General features: G+C 40.7%; 1 protein-coding gene across 2 annotated transcripts; it reads right to left on the minus strand.

The window, feature by feature from the left end:
* Nucleotides 1–155: 155 nt before the first annotated feature.
* tbc1d24 (TBC1 domain family, member 24) lies at nt 156–14,268 on the minus strand. 2 transcript variants are annotated; one of them, XM_085416196.1, is made up of 8 exons: nt 14,207–14,261; nt 12,017–12,106; nt 8,495–9,604; nt 7,384–7,542; nt 7,021–7,084; nt 5,799–5,894; nt 2,514–2,760; nt 156–1,181 (listed from the first exon to the last, which is right to left on the minus strand). In XM_085416196.1, the coding sequence occupies exons 3-8, from the start codon at nt 9,481–9,483 to the stop codon at nt 1,027–1,029; spliced, it is 1,710 nt and encodes a 569-aa protein (XP_085272322.1). In that variant the 5' UTR covers nt 9,484–9,604; nt 12,017–12,106; nt 14,207–14,261; the 3' UTR covers nt 156–1,026. The 2 variants fall into 2 exon arrangements, with proteins under 2 accessions (XP_085272322.1, XP_085272323.1); XM_085416197.1 differs by lacking the exon at nt 12,017–12,106 and having other exon boundaries at nt 14,207–14,268.
* Nucleotides 14,269–17,949: the final 3,681 nt, after the last annotated feature.

The raw sequence follows: 17,949 nt of genomic DNA on the forward strand, positions 1-17,949 counted from the left end.
CACCCATTTATTCACTGTGAATTCATTAGTATTACTCTCACACTGAGTTGTTTTAGGGAAATGGATGTTTAAAGCTGTTTTTGGACTGCAGTGTGTGGGTGAAAACACCTTCAGTAACAAGACAAAATAACAATGACAACACAATGACTCTGATGAAAGCTTAATGCTGTATTTTCACATTTGCAATTACTCAATTGACACTTTACTGAAGCACATTTTCAAATCCACACTCTCACACAGAGGCCCCCCAACGACACTTTAGGAACAGGACAGCGTTTCAACTTCTCATTACAATCTTTATACTGGAAAGGACGGAAATAACAGGAAAATGATGTAGAGGAGAAGAAAAAACAACAACAACATTATATTCATATACTGCACAAAAGGGAGACAATCATCACAGACTCAAAGAGAAAGCTGGTGCAAAATGGCAACATAAAAATTCACTAGATCTTCATAAACATTTACACCATGAATTCATTTGTCAGATCTCCCATCACGATATATCAGGAAGTGTGGGAAGATACGACAGGTTCTCTAACATCTAGGTTCTTTTGTTCATCATATAATCACAAACATGGAGACTCGACTTCACACATGCTGTTGTAAACCTCATGACCTGATAGTAATGTAAGGACTGCAGAGTTAGCTTAACAATGAGTTTGGCAGATTGAGATAAACTACAGAAGAAAAAAAGGACTTAAATTTACATTCAGAAAATCAAATGTTTTTGCTCAGCAGGTTGATCCTGGACATTTCCATTATCACGTCAACAAAATGAGTACACAAATCTATAAATACAAAAATAAACAGGAAAAAAAAGAAACATTTTTGTTCATTTGCAGAAATTTGAACAAACTGCTTTAATACATTTTTTTAAAAAAGTAATTCAGAGTTGAATTTGCAGGACGGATGTGGTTTTGTTTGCATGTCTGTTTTCCACCTAAAACACTTGACTTCTTATTTCACATGTTTAAGTGTTTGTGGATGAATACCTAAGTATGTGTTGCATGTATGTGCTCAGCATTATGAGGCCATGGTGTCCTGGAAGCCCCACACCTCTAGCAGTGAAATCTGGAAGCTCTCTGCACACAGGGGCGGGTTGTCAAAGGTAGTGCAACTGCCAGTGCGCCCGTGGTTCAGCTCAGAGTCGATATACAGAGCGTTGCCGTTGCCTCCTCCTGATCGGAAAGAAGATGACAGAGTTTGCATGAGTTACCAACGATCAGCACTTCTTCCAAGCAGATTCTTTAATATTAACACTGTTTCATCGACATATAGTGATCAACACATCTGATCAGTTTGGCAGCAACTCAGTGCAAGTAGGCATGTAGACATGGTCAAGATTACTTGGTAAAGTTAAAACTGAGAAATGGAATAAGGAAGAAAGGTGTTTTAAGTGACTGAATGTGGTCATTGGGTTGGTATGAAACTCAGAAACTGCTGATATACTGTGATTTTACCCACACAACCATTTCTGGGGTTTACAGAGACTGGTCCACAAAAAAAAAGGAGCTAACGGAAGGAAACAGTAACTTAAATATGCAGAAGAGCATCTGTCAACGTACAACACGTGCAACCTTGAAGCAAAAGGGCTACAGCAGCAGAAGACCACACCAGGTTGTTGGTGGTGTAATGGTGTGGGGGATATTTGCACACTGTGTCTCTTGACCATTGTTCAAACACCATGGTCTGCATTAGCTTTGCTGCTGATGGTGTCCTTCCCACTTTATGAGCACCATCTTCTGATGGCTGTTTTCAGCAGGATAAAACACCAGGTCACAATGCTCAAATCACCTTTAACTAGTTTCCGAACATGACAGTGAGTTCACTGTACTAAACCACCTCCAGAGTCAATAGATCTCAGGCCAATAGAGTACATTTGCTCATTTGGTGAAACAGGATTTTCCCAGACAATAAAACATCAAACTTGGACCATAAAACTATCCAGACTCATTCTTTGGTTCATTATTCTGTTTAAGTATTTTAGTAATGTTATTTATAATGTTTGAGATTGCAAAAAGTCTTTACTGCATGTGCAGTAAAAGCTTTCCATCAAGTGCTACCCTGTTTAAAATCAAAGGATATCAGTAAAGGTCTTTAGCATTACTGATCAGAGTTAGCATAAACCACTTTTACAAATCACAAAAACATTTACATTCCAGGTCTCTAAAAATACAGTTTCAAAATTTATTAAAAGCTGAAAAGTGTGTTTTACACCAATAGCTCACTATTGTGGAAAGTAAAAATCACAATGATTTAGAAGTCATTAAAATGTGTTCAGAATTTGACAATTTGATGACTATTCATCATCAAATCATGTAGGGGGAGAGCAGTGTGCTTAAAACAGCACCTGATTAGAATTAGGTACGCCCGATGGCACCCCCTTTAAGAAATTAGGCGCTAGTTCTTTACCAATTTTCCTAATTATGACAGAATACAAGTTACTATTTAAAAAACACGCTTTAAAATGGGAAATACACATAAAAGACATACTGTCAAAGTCCACTCACCCACTATGATGGAGTCAACATTTCCAGACATGAACATAGAAGTATTCTTAGAGTTCAGGTTGAAGTGGCGGGCAGACAGAAATGGTGACAGCTCTCCAGGAGGTTTTTCTGGCTGCTGTAAGCTATTGCTGTCTGTGATCTGGTCTTCAGATGTTGCCGTTTCTTTCTGAGCCTGGGTCTTGATGGACGAAGCCAGCTCAGGGTGACTGATTACTATCCACTCGTAACGCTCCATCTCCGGCTTCAGCTAACAAGAGAAACAGAAATGTCTATAATTAACAACTACACACCAGAAAACTACACATTAAATGAAGTAATAATAGAACAAAACACCCATTTTCTTAAAAATCACATAAATTAGTTAATATCCCAAAATGAATCCTGATTTTAACAAACAGATGCATCATGGAATTTAGCATTCTTTAGGAAAAACAGTCTCCTGTGGACATTGGAATTTTCTTCACCAAGCAAATTCAACAGCTTCCACTGCTGAGTTAAGGCAGCACCGTCTAATCTCTTTAACAAAACTGTTGCTTTTGGCAACAGTTTTGCCAATCTACTGTACAATCTACTGTTTCAGTACAATCTACTGTTTCAGTACAATCTACTGTTTCTTGAGCTCCATTGGGGGGGGGGGGGGGGGGGGGGGGGGGGAGAAGTCACACCACAAACACAGAAGATGGGGGACTCTAGAAGTTTGGAGCTTTAACATAACTTTTACTTGTTAGAGTCATGGCTGCTTTAAAAATTCTCCTCTAAGCAGCCATCTGGTACTCTGAAATTTTCCCAGAGGAGACACTCAGCCTCAGGGGTCCTCAGTTTGAGATGTAATTAAGAAGTTGGAGCAGTTTTCTCAGAAGATTTTCTTGGATTTCTAGTCATGAAATTTACCATTAAGAACTACAAACAAGAAAACTCAGCTTTTTACTGCAGAGCAGCTTCATGATGATTTAGTAGACTCTGGTGTGGCACCTTTACTGTGCCGTAACACCTGCAAAAACGTGGCTCATCAGAAGAAAACCTCTCTTATGCCTCACGAGTCTACAATCAGAAGATTTCAAATGAACATCTAAACATGGCACATACATTAGAAAACTAATCCAGTGTGTTGATGAAGTTGAAACAAAGCTTTATGGCCACAATGAATAAAGAAATGTTTGGAGAAAATGGGGTAAATTAAGTCAAGCAGAGAAACAATACAAGCTCTAACACGAGCTTTCTTTGATATGTACTCATTTCTAATCTTGTCCATCCTGGTCACTCCCATTGAAAATCTTAACATCTCCAGCTCATCCACAGTCTTTTTGTCAGTGCAATGTGCTCAAACCATACATCACAGCATGTCTCACTAACATCTTTTAACCCTTCCTTTCATTCTTGCTGCCATCCTTCAGTCACAGATCACCTGTGATACTCGTCTCCACTAACAACATCCTGCCCGCACTCTCTTCTACACGGTCAGTTGTTTTGGATGGCTGACCCCAAGTATTTAAACTCATGTACTCATTTGAATTACTTCTCCTTCCAGCTTCTCTGTTACATCCATGTTCCTCTTAGTCACACACTTACATTCTGTCCTGCTTCTATGAATTTGCCTTCCTCTTCTCTCCAGAGCAAACCTCCCCCTCTCCTACCTGCTCCCTACCATCACTAAAGATCACAGTGTCATCTGCAAAGATCAGTCCATGGAAATTCCTGCTTGGTCTCATTTGTCAGCCTGTTCATCACCATTGAAAACAAGAAGGGGCTCATTCCCTGGAGTAATACCAGGCTCACCTTGAATCCATCTGTCACACCTACAGCCCACCTCACCTCTGTCTAAGCTATCCTTGCTTACCTCTCTGCCATTTCAGACTTCTCATGCAGTAACAGTTGCTCTCTTGGCACCCCATCATATGCTTTCTCTAGATCTACAAAGACCTTCTGACGTTCTCCGTACTTCTCCATTAACACACTTGAAGCAAACATCGCATCTGTAGTGCTAACTCATCATGAATTTGTACTGCAACACACCGATTGTCATTTCTTTTCCCATAGCTTCATGATATGGCTCATCATTTTTGTTCTTCTGTAGGTACTACAGCTCTGCACGTTGCCTTTGTTTTAGAAAATCTGTACTAGTACACTTCTTCATTCTTCAGGCATCTTCTCTTCTCTAGGTTTTTGAAAAAAAATCTCTCTCTCCCTAACACTTGAAAATCTAGAATAGGCTCCTTGAAGAGGTGCAAACAGAACTGAACTGAATGTAATCTTTATTTTGAACATGTTAAAAAAATACAACCACATAGAAAAAAAAAAAAAAAAGAGACAAACAAACAAAGCAGAAGTTTTCCTCTTTACAATCTCTACCTAAAAACCGTGGACAGAGCTCAAAACAGAAGTGGATACAAGTCCCAAAGTTACAGAACTAGAAGCCTTATGAAGGAAGAATGGAGGATCACCTTCACAGCTTTTAGAAAAGCATTAGAAAGCTGTGAGACTTGTCAAAGGGGCATTACTGATCATGTAAGAAAAGGACCTCAAACATCAGTTTGAGGTCCTTTTCTTGAATTTGAAAATGTAAACGATAGAAAAAAGAAAAGAAAAATCCCATAAGAGAAGGTAAGACCTTTAAGTTTACGTCTTCTGGAGACTGATAACTTTTTTTTTTGGTAGGGTTATTCTAATGTTTGCATGGCATACATTATCTTGTATCCTACTAATTTTCTCCTGGTCCTGTTCAAACCTCTACTGCCCATCCAATAGACATTGGTCCCGGAGTCTGTCTCTCGTGTGTGTCAGGTGTGGTATCAGGTACGAGCCTGCTACGATACTGAGGGCTTCGGGTTACAGGAGTTTCCGATATGTGTGTGCTTAAGTATTGGTGTTTGAGATGACTGTGTTTTCTGGTGTCTAGGCTCAGACAGCACACAGCTGAGCTTTACACAGTTAGCCAAGTAAATAATTCATAGAGAAGGGAACAGACAGCCAGTCTTTATTTCTATTTCTAGGCAATGTTGCACTGCTGCCACCAGAATAGCAACAAGAGTGGCTGTTTTTTTTGCACTTGACAGCATGTCAATGAATAGGGAACTGTGCCCTAGTATGAAAACTTCTCCAAATGATACACCAACTGGGGCCATTGATATTGACAACAGTAACATTTGAAAAAAGATAGATGGTACCCCCTGCTGGTCATACAATAGCACTACAAAAAAATTCCAACTATCTCTAAAAATGACTCAAATGATGTCTTTAAGAAAAAAAATTGGTTTTTTGCTACTAGATAACTGAAAATAATCTTACCCTGAAGACAAAACATTCCCCTGTGCCGAAGAAGCTCAACTTGTTGCCTCCTCTCTTCCTTTCCTCCCAATCAGTGGACAGAAACGCGCCGCATACCTGTTGGAAAAAAAATTAAGTAAAAACTGCATGAGTGAGATAATTTGTGGATTTATTCACCTTCAGCGGTTGTGACAAAAGTCAAGCAAGTGGAAGGACTCTGACTGTGGTGTCTGTAAGATGCCAACACTAATGCCAGGATAATCCAATCATACGACACATGTATAATCAGGAACTTTAAACCCAGTTCACAGAACCCAGGACAAAAATATAACCCGAGTCTACTTTGAAAAACAGAAACCTAATCTTAGCCTCTTTAGCTCCTTAAATAAAGAGCAATGACTGAGTTAATGCTACGAGTAGGTCACACCTATTGCATGTGCTAAGAAGGACTTTACTTGTCAAACATGACATTTTTACCTTTGATGCTCCCTGTATCAGACAAAGATAGAAACTAATGATAGTTATATATTAGGGAGGGTCAGAGGGCAAGAATGACTTGGGGGTCGGCAAAAGCCCTTAAACTAAGAAACCAAAACAGAAACATAGAAAGAAAAAGTGCAGAAATATGTTAAGACATTTGTGCAAATGTTTTTACTTGTGCATTAAACTCAAACTTTAACGCAATCTCAGTACAGACCTGCATCCCTAAATGGAGAAAAATTAAGCTAACATTTATGCATGCCCGTCTCTGACAACAATCCAATCCATTTACTGATAAGACTGTTAAACTCCACTTTGTCTTGGACTGCAGCCGGTGACAGCAGTGCTTCTGCTCTGAAGATCCTCTGCAAGCTGGAGGGTCACACCACCACAGAGGCTGCAGCAGGTGGAGTGCTGGTTCAAGCGTCATCACGCTGAGCTCATAGAGGCAGCAGCGCTGAGCAGAGTCACAAACTGCAGTTCAGTTTTCTGCAGTTCAGAGAAAACTGATCTTTGCTTCCTCTTTATTGTGACAAAATGTACAAAGTATGAGTAATACTCATGAGGTTGCTTAATTTTTCCTTTTCACACATCACAGACTGGATCGAGATCGCCCAAAGGTTGGTTCCAAATATGAGGTCGCATTTTACTCGTATTTTATCTTAGCTCGTTGATCATAATAAAATATCTGATGGCACATTCCACTGTTTCCTTCAGACAAAATAAACAATATTTACGTCAGTAGAAAAAAAATGCTACTTACATCGCCATCTGTGGTCCTGATGAGGAGCAGAGTGGGTTCGTGGCCCTCACAATGCGAGTAGAATCTGTAAAAAAGGAAAAACATTTAATTCACTGCAACAGTCTTATTAAACACCTAATACTGAAACTAACACATATCCAGTGGATCGTAATGCAGCAACAGTAACACACTTTTGTATTTTGTACTTTATTAAAACAAGAAGCCGTTGCTTTAAGCCATGAAAGAAATTGATTTGACTCCATTAAAAGAAAAATGTAACCTTAAATTCAGATTTACCCAAACTTTTAGTTATTAATTTCATTCAAAGTTATAAAATGTAAATTATGAGCAGCAGCTAACACTTAATTAAATTGTAAAATGCACCTGTTCAGGCTGCAACCGTGAGTGGAGGTTGTGAAGAGAAGCTGTGGTTGGCACAGGGCAAAGCGCTCTGGGATCCATGACCAGATGTCATGCATCTCCTTGGCACTGACTATCTCCGAGGAAAATGTGTCAGGGTTAAGTGCCAGCTGCACGTTCCGCCTGCAGATGCCAAAGCAATTTAGACACAGGAAAGAGAGAGAGGTTCGGAAAGAGCATCCCATACAGTGAAGAGATATGTATAAAATACACCCCCCCCCCGGGGGAAAAAAACAAAAAAAAACAAACCACAAAACAGCAACTTGGTCACAGGTTATTTAAAACGGGTATCAGAAATAAGTGTAACCATGAAAGAGCACCCACCTAGAGCTGTAAAAGAACCAATGTGGCAAACACAGGAGTGGTGTGCAGATGAGACAGAACATGGTGCATGGAAAAATCGTGGCACAAACCAAGCAGAAAAGAAAAAAGAACAGACGGTGAGAAAAGGATGCAAAGCAACTCAAACAGTTTCCTATAGCATGCCAGAATATAAAGCTTAAAAGACAGAGGGCATTGCTACCAACAAAAAAATAAAAAAAATTAAAAAAATGCTAAAACAGTTAAGACTGTAAATATATCTACTCTACACTTGTGCTAAATTATATTTCAAATGGTTTATATTGGTCGTCTGCATGCCATGCATACCAGGGTGAAGTCCACAAACCGTGAAGGAAGTTTAGTCATGTTCAAGTATTTTCATTCTAATGGCAGTAGATTTCCAGACTGAAGGTAATGGTAAATTATGAAACATTAGAGTTCACATATTGCTAGATTAACAAAGTGGACTGATTAATTTTATTAAAAGAGCTCAACTCCTAGTATGGGACTGTGAGAAGCCATTTGGTTAAGTTTATTATAAAAATTATACAACATGTGGTAACATTAACTTAAAAAAAGCAGAGTAATGACATAAAGCCACATTTTTAGACATAAACACAGCGTGTAGCAAAGTGTCCGCACAGGAAATAGCCCAGTTTTGAAGTTTAGAAAGTACATTTACCCACTTAAAAAAACAAACAAAACAAAAAATAAAACATTTACTTTTTTCTTTTTTTTCTTTTTTAAACTTTACCGCTTCTGCTTCACAGTGATTCCTTTTTGCTGCAGGGACTTCTCATTTGTAAGCTGCAGCAGGGTGATCTCCTTGCGGCTGAACAGGCGGATGGAGAATGCCTTCTCGAGCAGCTTGTCAGGTGTGACGGTGGAAGCAATGCCCTTAACAAATACCTGAATATCTGCCTTGATTTTGTTTGAATCCTCCTGCTGCTGGTTGCCCTGCCCCCCCTCTGCTCCCATTTTATGCTTGCGATAGAACTTGAGCAAGGCTACTGCCACGCGGTAAAGAACCTTATAGCCCTCTACTAGGTAGACATCTAGGACCCTAACCACATGGCTAAAAGGCAGGTCACCGAGGACCCAGCGCTGCCAGTCTGAGTAGACATCCATCACATCCTGAGCCGTGGCAACGATCAGTTTGTGAGCAGCTGTGCAGTACTTATTGGCTAGGTCACCGAAGGTCATGCAGCTAGACTCATAAGCCAGGAAGGTCTGGTCTATAAGTCGCTTCCCTGGCTCGTTGCATGCCAGTATGCGGCTGACATGCTCAAAACACTGAGCTTCGTCTACACTGAAGTGCAGGAGCAATGAAGTAACTGCAGGAAGAGCTGGGCAATGAGAGATATCTGGAAAGTGTCCAGCGAGGCAGTTGATGATCTGATGGGCTGAGGCTACTGCCTCCGGCTTCAGACAGTACCGCGGTATGGGATTTCCATCCACAAACTCTGGTAGTGGGACGTTGGTGGAGGTTTTCTTTGTGGCTGCATTTCCCATAATGTCACGATACACTGCTGCATCTGGGGTCACTGTACGGCAAGGAATGGCTTTGATGAGTTGCTGGTAGACTTGTGCCCGCAGCTTGTGGTTCTTGGCCCAATAACCTTGTCGAGCCATCCGTTTGAACTCTTTCAGATCTTTAGTGTCCACCTTGGTGGGCCCGCTGCTCTTGGCCAAATCGCCCATCTGGTTCCAGTCCACAAAGCTGCCATAGTCTTCTTCAGCCATTGTGCTGTAAACTTGCTGGACTGCTCGTGCAGGAAAAGAGGAGGTATCTGCCGAGGTCTTACTAACCTTCTAGCCTCCACACAGCAGATATTTTGTCTTTCTTATCTGCCCATTGTGGTCACTGGAAAAAAACAAGGGTGACAAGAATCAAAAAAAGCTTATAGTTATGCACATGCATTATTAGTAACTGTCAGTAGCATCATAGAATTATTCAGTTCCCACCGATGTAAATTTCATATTTATCACTTGAAAGATTTGTTCGAAAATGGCTTCCACCTTCTGAGCCCTTAGTGAACTTATCTAATTAGTCCTGATCTACACTAAGTACAATATATTACCAGAAGTATTCACTCACCCATCGCCGTCATTGAATTAAGGTGTTCCAATCACTTCCATGGCCACAGGCGTATAGAAATTGAGTACCTAGGCATTCAGACTGTTTCTACAAACATTTGTGAAAAAATGGGTCGCTCTCAGGAGCTCTGTGAATTCCAGCGTGGCATCATGATAGGATGTCAGCTGTGCAACATGCCCAGTTGTGCTACTAAATATTCCAAAGTCAACTGCTAGTGGTATTATAACAAAGTGGAAGTGACTGGGAATGACAGATACTTAGCCACAAAGTGGCTCTGCTGGCTCAGCAGATGCTGAGGCACATAGTACCCAGAGGTTGATTACTTTCTGCAGAGTCAGTAGCTATAGACTTTCAAACTTCATGTGACCTTCAGATTAGCTCAAGAACAGCGCGTAGAGAGCTTCATTGAATGACTTTCTATGGCCAAGCAGCTGCACCCAAACCTAACATCATTAAGCACAATTCAAAGCGTCAGGTGCAGTGCTGTAAAGCATGCTACCATTGGACTTTAGAGCAGTGGAGACGTGTTCTCACAAGTGATGAATCACACTTCTCCATCTGGCTAACCGATGGATGGGTCTGGTTTGGTAGTTGCCAGGGGAACAGTACTTGTGTATTGTGCCAACCGTAAAATTTGTGGAGGGGGGGATTATGTGTGAGGGTTCTTTTTCAGGAGTTAGGTTCAGCCCCTTAATTCCAGTAAAAAGTAACTCTTAATGCTTCAGTATATCAAGACATTTTGGGAACAGTTTGGGGATTACCCCTTACTGTTCCAACATGACGGCGCACCAGTGCACAAAGCAAGGTCCATAAAGACATGGATATCTGGGTCAGTGTGTGGAAGAACTTGACTGGCCTGTGCAGAGTCCTGACATCAACCTGATACGACACCTTTGGGATAAATTAGGCTACGTTCACACTGCAGGTGAAAGCGCATCAAACCCGACTTATTTGACGCTATGCGACCCATATCCGATCATGGTATGACAGTGTGAACAGCACAAATCAGATATTTTCAAATCTGATCTGGGTCACTTTCGTATGTGGTACTGAATGCGATACATATCCGATGTTTTAGAAAGCGACTGCTGTTTGAACGGTCATGCCGCATTAAATCCGTCTTTTACGTCACTGACACAAGACAGACGCCAATTATCAGCGCCGGAGAAGCGCCCGAGAAGACATTGTGAACGCTTCCTGGCCATCCAGTGTAGATGTCAGTGAAACTGTTGGGAAGACAACGTTGGAGAAACGTGAACATTTTATTTGTACTGTATAATCTGCAGATTCTGACAGAAATCTGCAACTATCCTTTGAAGCACCGCTCCGCTCTAAAACAGCAATAAGGATAATTATTAGGCCATATGTAAATAACAAAATAACTTTATAACTTAAAGCAAAATTGGGAAATGTAGAGTATGAAACAAGTCTTTATATTAACGGCCATCAGTCAAACAATACTGTTTGTTCTGGGCCTAAACAGAGCGCGTTGTGTGTGACGTCTTCTTTTGTGCATGCGGGCCGCTTTGAGGGTTCACACTAGAGCGCGTTTGCTGTCACATTTTATTTGTAGTGTGAACAAGCAGACAAAAATATCGGATTTGATTAAAAAAAAATCGGAATTGAGCATTAAGACCTGCAGTGTGAACGTAGCCTTAGGGTCTTTTGGGATGTCACTCAAGTTTATATGACAAACGAGTGAATACTTTTGGCAATTTAGTGTATATGAGCTAGCTGAGGATAAGCATACAATTAGGAAGAAATATGAATATCTGAAAGTGGAAAATTAGACTTTATAGCATGGTACTGTACAAAATACAAAAAAAACGAGTGCTATAAAAAGAAAAACTAATAAATGGATAACAAATGTAGCATTGGTATTTACACCAGAATACATAAAATACTGCCCAATATGTAGCAATGTTAAATTAGAAAAATGCACAAAAATAAAGACTCAGAAAGTTCTGTTTCCATAAGAAGCGATTTGAGAGATGGAATGCATAATGACCACAGGAAATCTGTAATGAAGACACACTACTGATCAATTTCCCTAATCATGTTCTGACAAATACAAAAATGCATGTGCATCATACACCTCATACACCTGTGAAAGCTTGAAATGACTTGTGTGCAAACACCTTTGGCTGATTTAATTGGCTACTAGAAAAAAAAACAAACCTGTAATTGTTGAAGGTCACAAGCTGTTAACTAACTGTTTCACATCCCACATGATACAGGCAGATGGTACGTCTACAAATCAGTTGCGCCCTGAAACATACGGAGAATAGCTGAAGCACAATCTTTTTGGGTGCTTTTATTTCCCCTTTCTCAAGACGTCACATGAAGATGGCAGTCCAAAGATCACTTGCAATACACTAAAAGAGACAGTCATTAAAAATCTGTTTATATAACTGTCACATAGAGGACGATATCAACATATCCTTGCATGAGAAGCTGGGAGCACTCGCGATATAACTGTCCTACTTATAATAAATAAGGGCATGTTTCACCTAAATGTTGCCATTATACACGTGACACTGGGTGCAACTGATCAAAGTCAGACTCGATAATATAGTGGCTAAGATTAGGTCTAAGAATAGTTTGGCAGTCTGTAGCACAGTCGCACACTGTTTTATAGTGCGGTCACACCTGTAGTCTGGGCTTCATCGGAAAAACTGTGCTCTATCACACAGGTCTTGTTGTTTGCTTGAATTAAAAATAGAAATTTCTGTCCGCATTAAACACAGGAATGTTCTGAGAAAAAAGGTTTGGAATTTCATGAACCACATACTGGAATGAGCAGTTTTGGTCTTGTTTTGCAGGATGAATATTTCACTGGGTGACTAAAGAACAGAATAAATCTGTATTTAAAACTAAAGAAAGAAGGCAAAGATGAAAAGAGGGCAGCTTCTATTACAGGAGAATTACACCGTAAAATCCACAAGGAATTAATGACAACAAAAGGTACGAGCTGAAGTTTTTACCATGGCTCTGAAAAGTAAGGAAAACTCACTCGAGGCGTGCAATCACTATGAATGACTGAAGAACCCCCAAAACAAGAAGTGAAACAGTCTTATTCGTCCCACAGAATTGCTAAACTTTTGCTTTACGGCCATTTCCTTTTTTTGTGGTTTTGTTTTGTTTGTGACCTGTAAAATCTAAATGCAATCCTGTTTAAAATAATTACACAAATGCTGCTCAATAAAGATGTCAGACTGATACAGCCTAGCCATTATTTTGACCAATTACGAGTTCCCAAATCTCAGGGCTCAAATGGTTGGATTTATCCTAACCAAACTGCATTTTAATTGCAAACCAAAGCAAAGATTTTTAACCTTTCATCAAGATAACAGAATTTTCCTGTAGGCATTTAAAAAACAAAAAAGAAAGAATATTGTAATAGTTTAAGGGTTTCCAGCTAAAGAATGTTTGATTTAATCACTATATACACTTTACATTCACAGATAATAGATGTAGATGAGAATGACACTGGGATGGCAGCTGTATTACTATGTGTCTGAAAATTTACAGAAAGAAAAGACCCCCCCCCCACACACACACATTTCCGTACTTCTTTTGATGCTCCATGTCCATTTGAAATAAACAAAACAAAACCTGCCTCAGATATTAATGTAAAACGTACCGAGGGGAGGAGGAGGAAGCTTCTTGCTAGCCTTAACGGAGAGCGTACTGTACTGTTAGCTAGCTGTACTATAAAACCAATTACTGCTTTTAGTTTCATTCTGGACGCTCAGTAAAAGCACACAAACGGCTAAGGTAAGGCTGCAGGTACAATTGTGTCATCACATACTGAGGTGACAGCTCCAAATTAGCTGCATTTTCAATCCTATAAACGATTAACGTCAGCTAACCAGCTGAGGCAAAATAAGCTAGCACGAAACAAGCGGCCACGGGTCACAGGGTATTTAACATTACCGCCGGAGTAAATCTGATATACCCTTTTCCATTCACACTTGCCAAGTTAGCACTGTTAGCCTTAGCTAGCCGCATCTGTCAGTGCAATTCAGGAGCAACCGGAACCTTAACTAGCCGCACAAAACCTACTCGCTAAACACATAACCTCCACAACAAGCGTGCAGATACGGACAAACGCTAAAACATTTGAGCAAGCTCTTGGCTAACGTTGCTTCATTAGCCAGCATGGACGTTGTCAACCACAAATTAATTTGGTCCAAAGGCTGTCTTGGAGTTTGTTTATAACAAGATGTTTCCGCTTATTTATTTTTTTTTTAGAAAAGCGTGTCATATCCACAAAGCTAGAAACACGCCAGAGTATGACCTTTACTCCACAACAAGGAAGACGATATATAAATAGCTGTCAGAAGAAAATTAAATGAATATCCCTACCTGAGTCTGAGATGTCTTGAGACGGGAGACAGCGTTCATATTAAGTACCCTCGAGCATGCGCACTGCCTCCAATCCCGGACGCAGCGTTTTTGAGCGTGCAGCTGCTGAAGCTGCAGACAGGGGCTCAGATGGAGTGGTTAAATATAAACTGTTCTCAGTTACTTATCTGTACACTCACTAGGTTGTTAGATTATTTTTGTGAAAAAAAACCAACGTTAATACAAACATAAATCTAGAATACAAACTATATAATATTAGTAGCAGACATGCCAAATTTGGGGTTTATGACATGGGCATGCCAGTATCAAACATTTATGTTACACAAAAAGCTATGAAATTCCATAAACTCTGCTGAGTGCAACAAAGAGTAACTCAAATATTTATCCATGGCTTAGTTTCTGAAGAAAAGTACTGTTGCGTGGTAGATCCCATTATCTGCTATGTCCTGTTTACTTCCAGACCTTCTGTGTCAAATATGTGATGGCACTGGAACAGGACAGGAAGTACCCTGGCAAGCACAACAAGCCCTGCCTTTGTCCAGGACTCAAAGCAACCATCAAAATACAACCGCCCAACACATGACAGTTATTACTGATGATTAAATTGTGGGGCCATCACAGAGCGACTCTGGGTAAAATGTTATTTGGCTCTGTCTCTCTTCCTCTCACGCACTGCCTATGTCTTTTTATACCGTCATTTTGTACTTCAGTAATAAAGAAAAAGGGGCAAATACTACTACTAGTAATAAACAAACATATCAGCATTTGTTTTTCCCTATATAATATAAGTAAAAAGCCACCACAAAACTGATTACGTTGCACAGCACACAGAAATGACAAAAGAAGAGAGCAGCTATGTCACAGTGAGGCAGATCTAATCTGTCATCCATGTACATGGTTCTCTGGATAACTCATAACTCATCAAGTCTTTTCTATTTCACACTTTGCACCACCCAAGACGCCATTTACCTCCCACTCCAGCCAGAATGGATGTATTATCATGCACACAAATATCAGCACACTCTCTTACATGAAGCATATGTGCAGGCATATGTTGGGGCTAGGGCACCGTTAAAGCATAGATAGGATCAATGCAACTTAATACATTTGCTCCAGTACTTTAATTACTTTAGTCAATCCGTATTAGAACACAGGGATGCACATGAACCTCACAAAAATGAAAACAACAGTTTAATAATAATAATGGATTGCATTTATATAGCGCTTTTCGGGTACTCAAAGCACTTTACAATTCCACTATTCATTCACTCTCACACACTGGTGGAGGCAAGCTAAAGTTGTAGCCACAGCTGCCCTGGGGCGAGAAGCGAGGCTGCCATATTGCGCCATCGACCCCTCTGGCCATCACCAGTAGGCGGTAGGTGTCTTGCCCAAGGACACGACAACCGAGACTGTCCGAGCCGGGGCTCGAACCGGCAACCTTCCGGTTACAAGACAAACCGCCAACTCTTGAGCCACGATCGCCCCGTTTACACAGTCTACACTGGGTTCATTTCTGATTTCTGATTTAATTCCCACATCTCTTGTACTTGATCACCGCTATGCAACCCCATTTAAATACCCCTGTTTTTGATTCAGTAAATGTGTCCTCTCATGTCGACAGTTTATTTCAGTCATCCACTGTCACCACACTATACTAACCGAGCCAATTTTAATAGACAGACAAATACCCCAACTGGGGGTGGATGCTCTCACCATCCAAGCCTTTTGGCCAGTACCTTGTCTCACAAACACCCGGTCTTCTTTGCACCTTCCCCCCAATCCCTTTAATAATAACCCTGCTTCACATGGTGAGACCGTCAAATCACAGGGTCCACTTACTGGTGTCCAAATGACCATTAGGGACCTGATTTTCAAAGCTCCTCCATGTACCACACAAAGACCTGTAGCATCACATGAGGAGAACTGACCTCCCCATCTAGCTCGATGGGAAGATAAGGCAATTGAAGGGATTAAATCATCCCTGACTGATTTAGGGCTTCAGTTTGTGGATACCACTCTGAATGTAAGGGGTTCTTTAGCAAGGATGGTGGGTCAATACTTTTGAACTACATTCTCGTCATAGGGCACAAATAGCCAAGAAGATCCTCTCTGTCAGGAGGCAATGGACCCTCTGAGCGAGTCGTGCAGCAGCACTGGACCTTCCATTGGTCTGACAGGTTTTGGACAAGTCACCCTTTGAAGCCAAATCAGGAATGTCCCTGAGAGAGAACTCAATCAGTCAGTGAATACTGTTTTCTTTCAGCAGTTAGTACAGCCAAGAGACCTCCACGCAGTCTCTGTCAGCTGTACATGTTGGCATTGGAAGCCACGTGGCTCTGGAGTCACACTGTGGCCAACATTGTTTCACCCAGACATATTACTGAGGACACAGAACTTCAGGTATACTACCCTGTATACTTATGATCTGAGCAAGAAGAGAGGGCCAGTTTGACTTGTCCTTTCATTCTGGCTTAACATGAAATTTCCCACTTGTGGGACTAATAAAGGTATCTTATCTTATCTTATCTTATCTAACCGAGCTTCAAGTTCTTAGAAAAGCTCTTTGTGTGTTATAATGGGAAGAATAAAGGAAAAGCTCTGTTTAAACAGCAGGACTGTTGCCACAATAAAGCAGGTATATGAAGTGACAGGTGTGTCTATGCCCACATATTTTATTTTTCATTCTACCAGAGGTGTGGCCACATCATAGACACCGATATGTCTCTTTGGGGGAAAACTGTACTGCGACATCCTAGTTGTACCAAAATGCATCGTAATGCGTCCTCTGGGACCACGTTAGCATGATCCACTTTGTTTACTGCCACTGGCACTAGAGAAAGAATGAAGCAGAGTTAGGAACAGGTTAAGAAGGCAACTATGCTTCTGTGAATTTCCTGATGACTGCCAGTCATGGTGGTCACTTGGAGCGTTTCAATGGAAGAACTTTCTCAGAAGCCGGATGCAGTGTATTTACAGCATACATGTACTCGTAGCCTACATGCTCACAAAAACAGTAGAGTTTGTGTTCTTAAATTACTCCTAAAGGAACCAGCTTAGAATGTTTGCTGCCCTGAATCATGTTAACTTACACGTGACACACATTAGAGCTTTTTCTGCCAAATAGGACAAAGAAAATATAGGTCCCTAAAAAAAATGCTCTGCTATAACGTTTAAGCCCAAGTTAACACTGGAGTGCTTTAGAAAGACCTTTTTCATTTTCACTTTCTCACTTTCCACTGCAGGACTTGGACTATAAGGCCATCTCAGAAGTAATTCATAATCAGATTTGGTGAAACATACTTTTACATACACCAAAATCTGCGCCTCAAACGCATGAAATTCTATCTAACCCTGACATAGTTACAACATAACATGTCAAACTTACAATCTTTTCCCTGCATTGTTACTTACACACTTTCGAGTGGGCATTTTCTTTGTTCTATCACCATCATTATGATTTTCACTGTCATTAAGTTCCTTCCATCTTGTGTCTATAACATTTCATTTAGCACCAAAGCTTTGCACCCACTGAGCTACCTAAATAAGTTCCCAGCTTGTGTATTAATTCACTACTAGGACTTAATGTGAGCCTGAAAGAAAGTGACACCCAGTAGCGTGGGCTCCATTGTACCTCTGAAAGGCCGAAGCAGCACTCTGGGTATTGTCTTCTTTAAAGGGGAGTCTGGTTCCCTTGACTACCGCAGGATGCCTACCCATAGGCCCTGGGAGAGAGAGAAAAG

Source organism: Rhamphochromis longiceps, linkage group LG8 (genome assembly GCF_057381845.1).
Source record: "Rhamphochromis longiceps isolate RC_006_pf linkage group LG8, R_longiceps_female_GT1.1, whole genome shotgun sequence".
Classification (NCBI taxonomy): domain Eukaryota; kingdom Metazoa; phylum Chordata; class Actinopteri; order Cichliformes; family Cichlidae; genus Rhamphochromis; species Rhamphochromis longiceps.

Bases quoted from the DNA above. Each gene is read 5' to 3' on its own strand.
- tbc1d24 (XM_085416197.1), bottom strand. From the start codon at position 9,483: ATGGCTGAAGAAGACTATGGCAGCTTTGTGGACTGGAACCAGATGGGC. The intron at 7,543-8,494 runs GTAAAGTTTAAA...TGGCATCTGCAG, and splicing joins ATCACTGTGAAGCAGAAGCG to GCGGAACGTGCAGCTGGCAC. The intron at 5,895-7,020 runs GTAAGTAGCATT...TTTTTCCAACAG, and splicing joins TCAGGACCACAGATGGCGAT to GTATGCGGCGCGTTTCTGTC.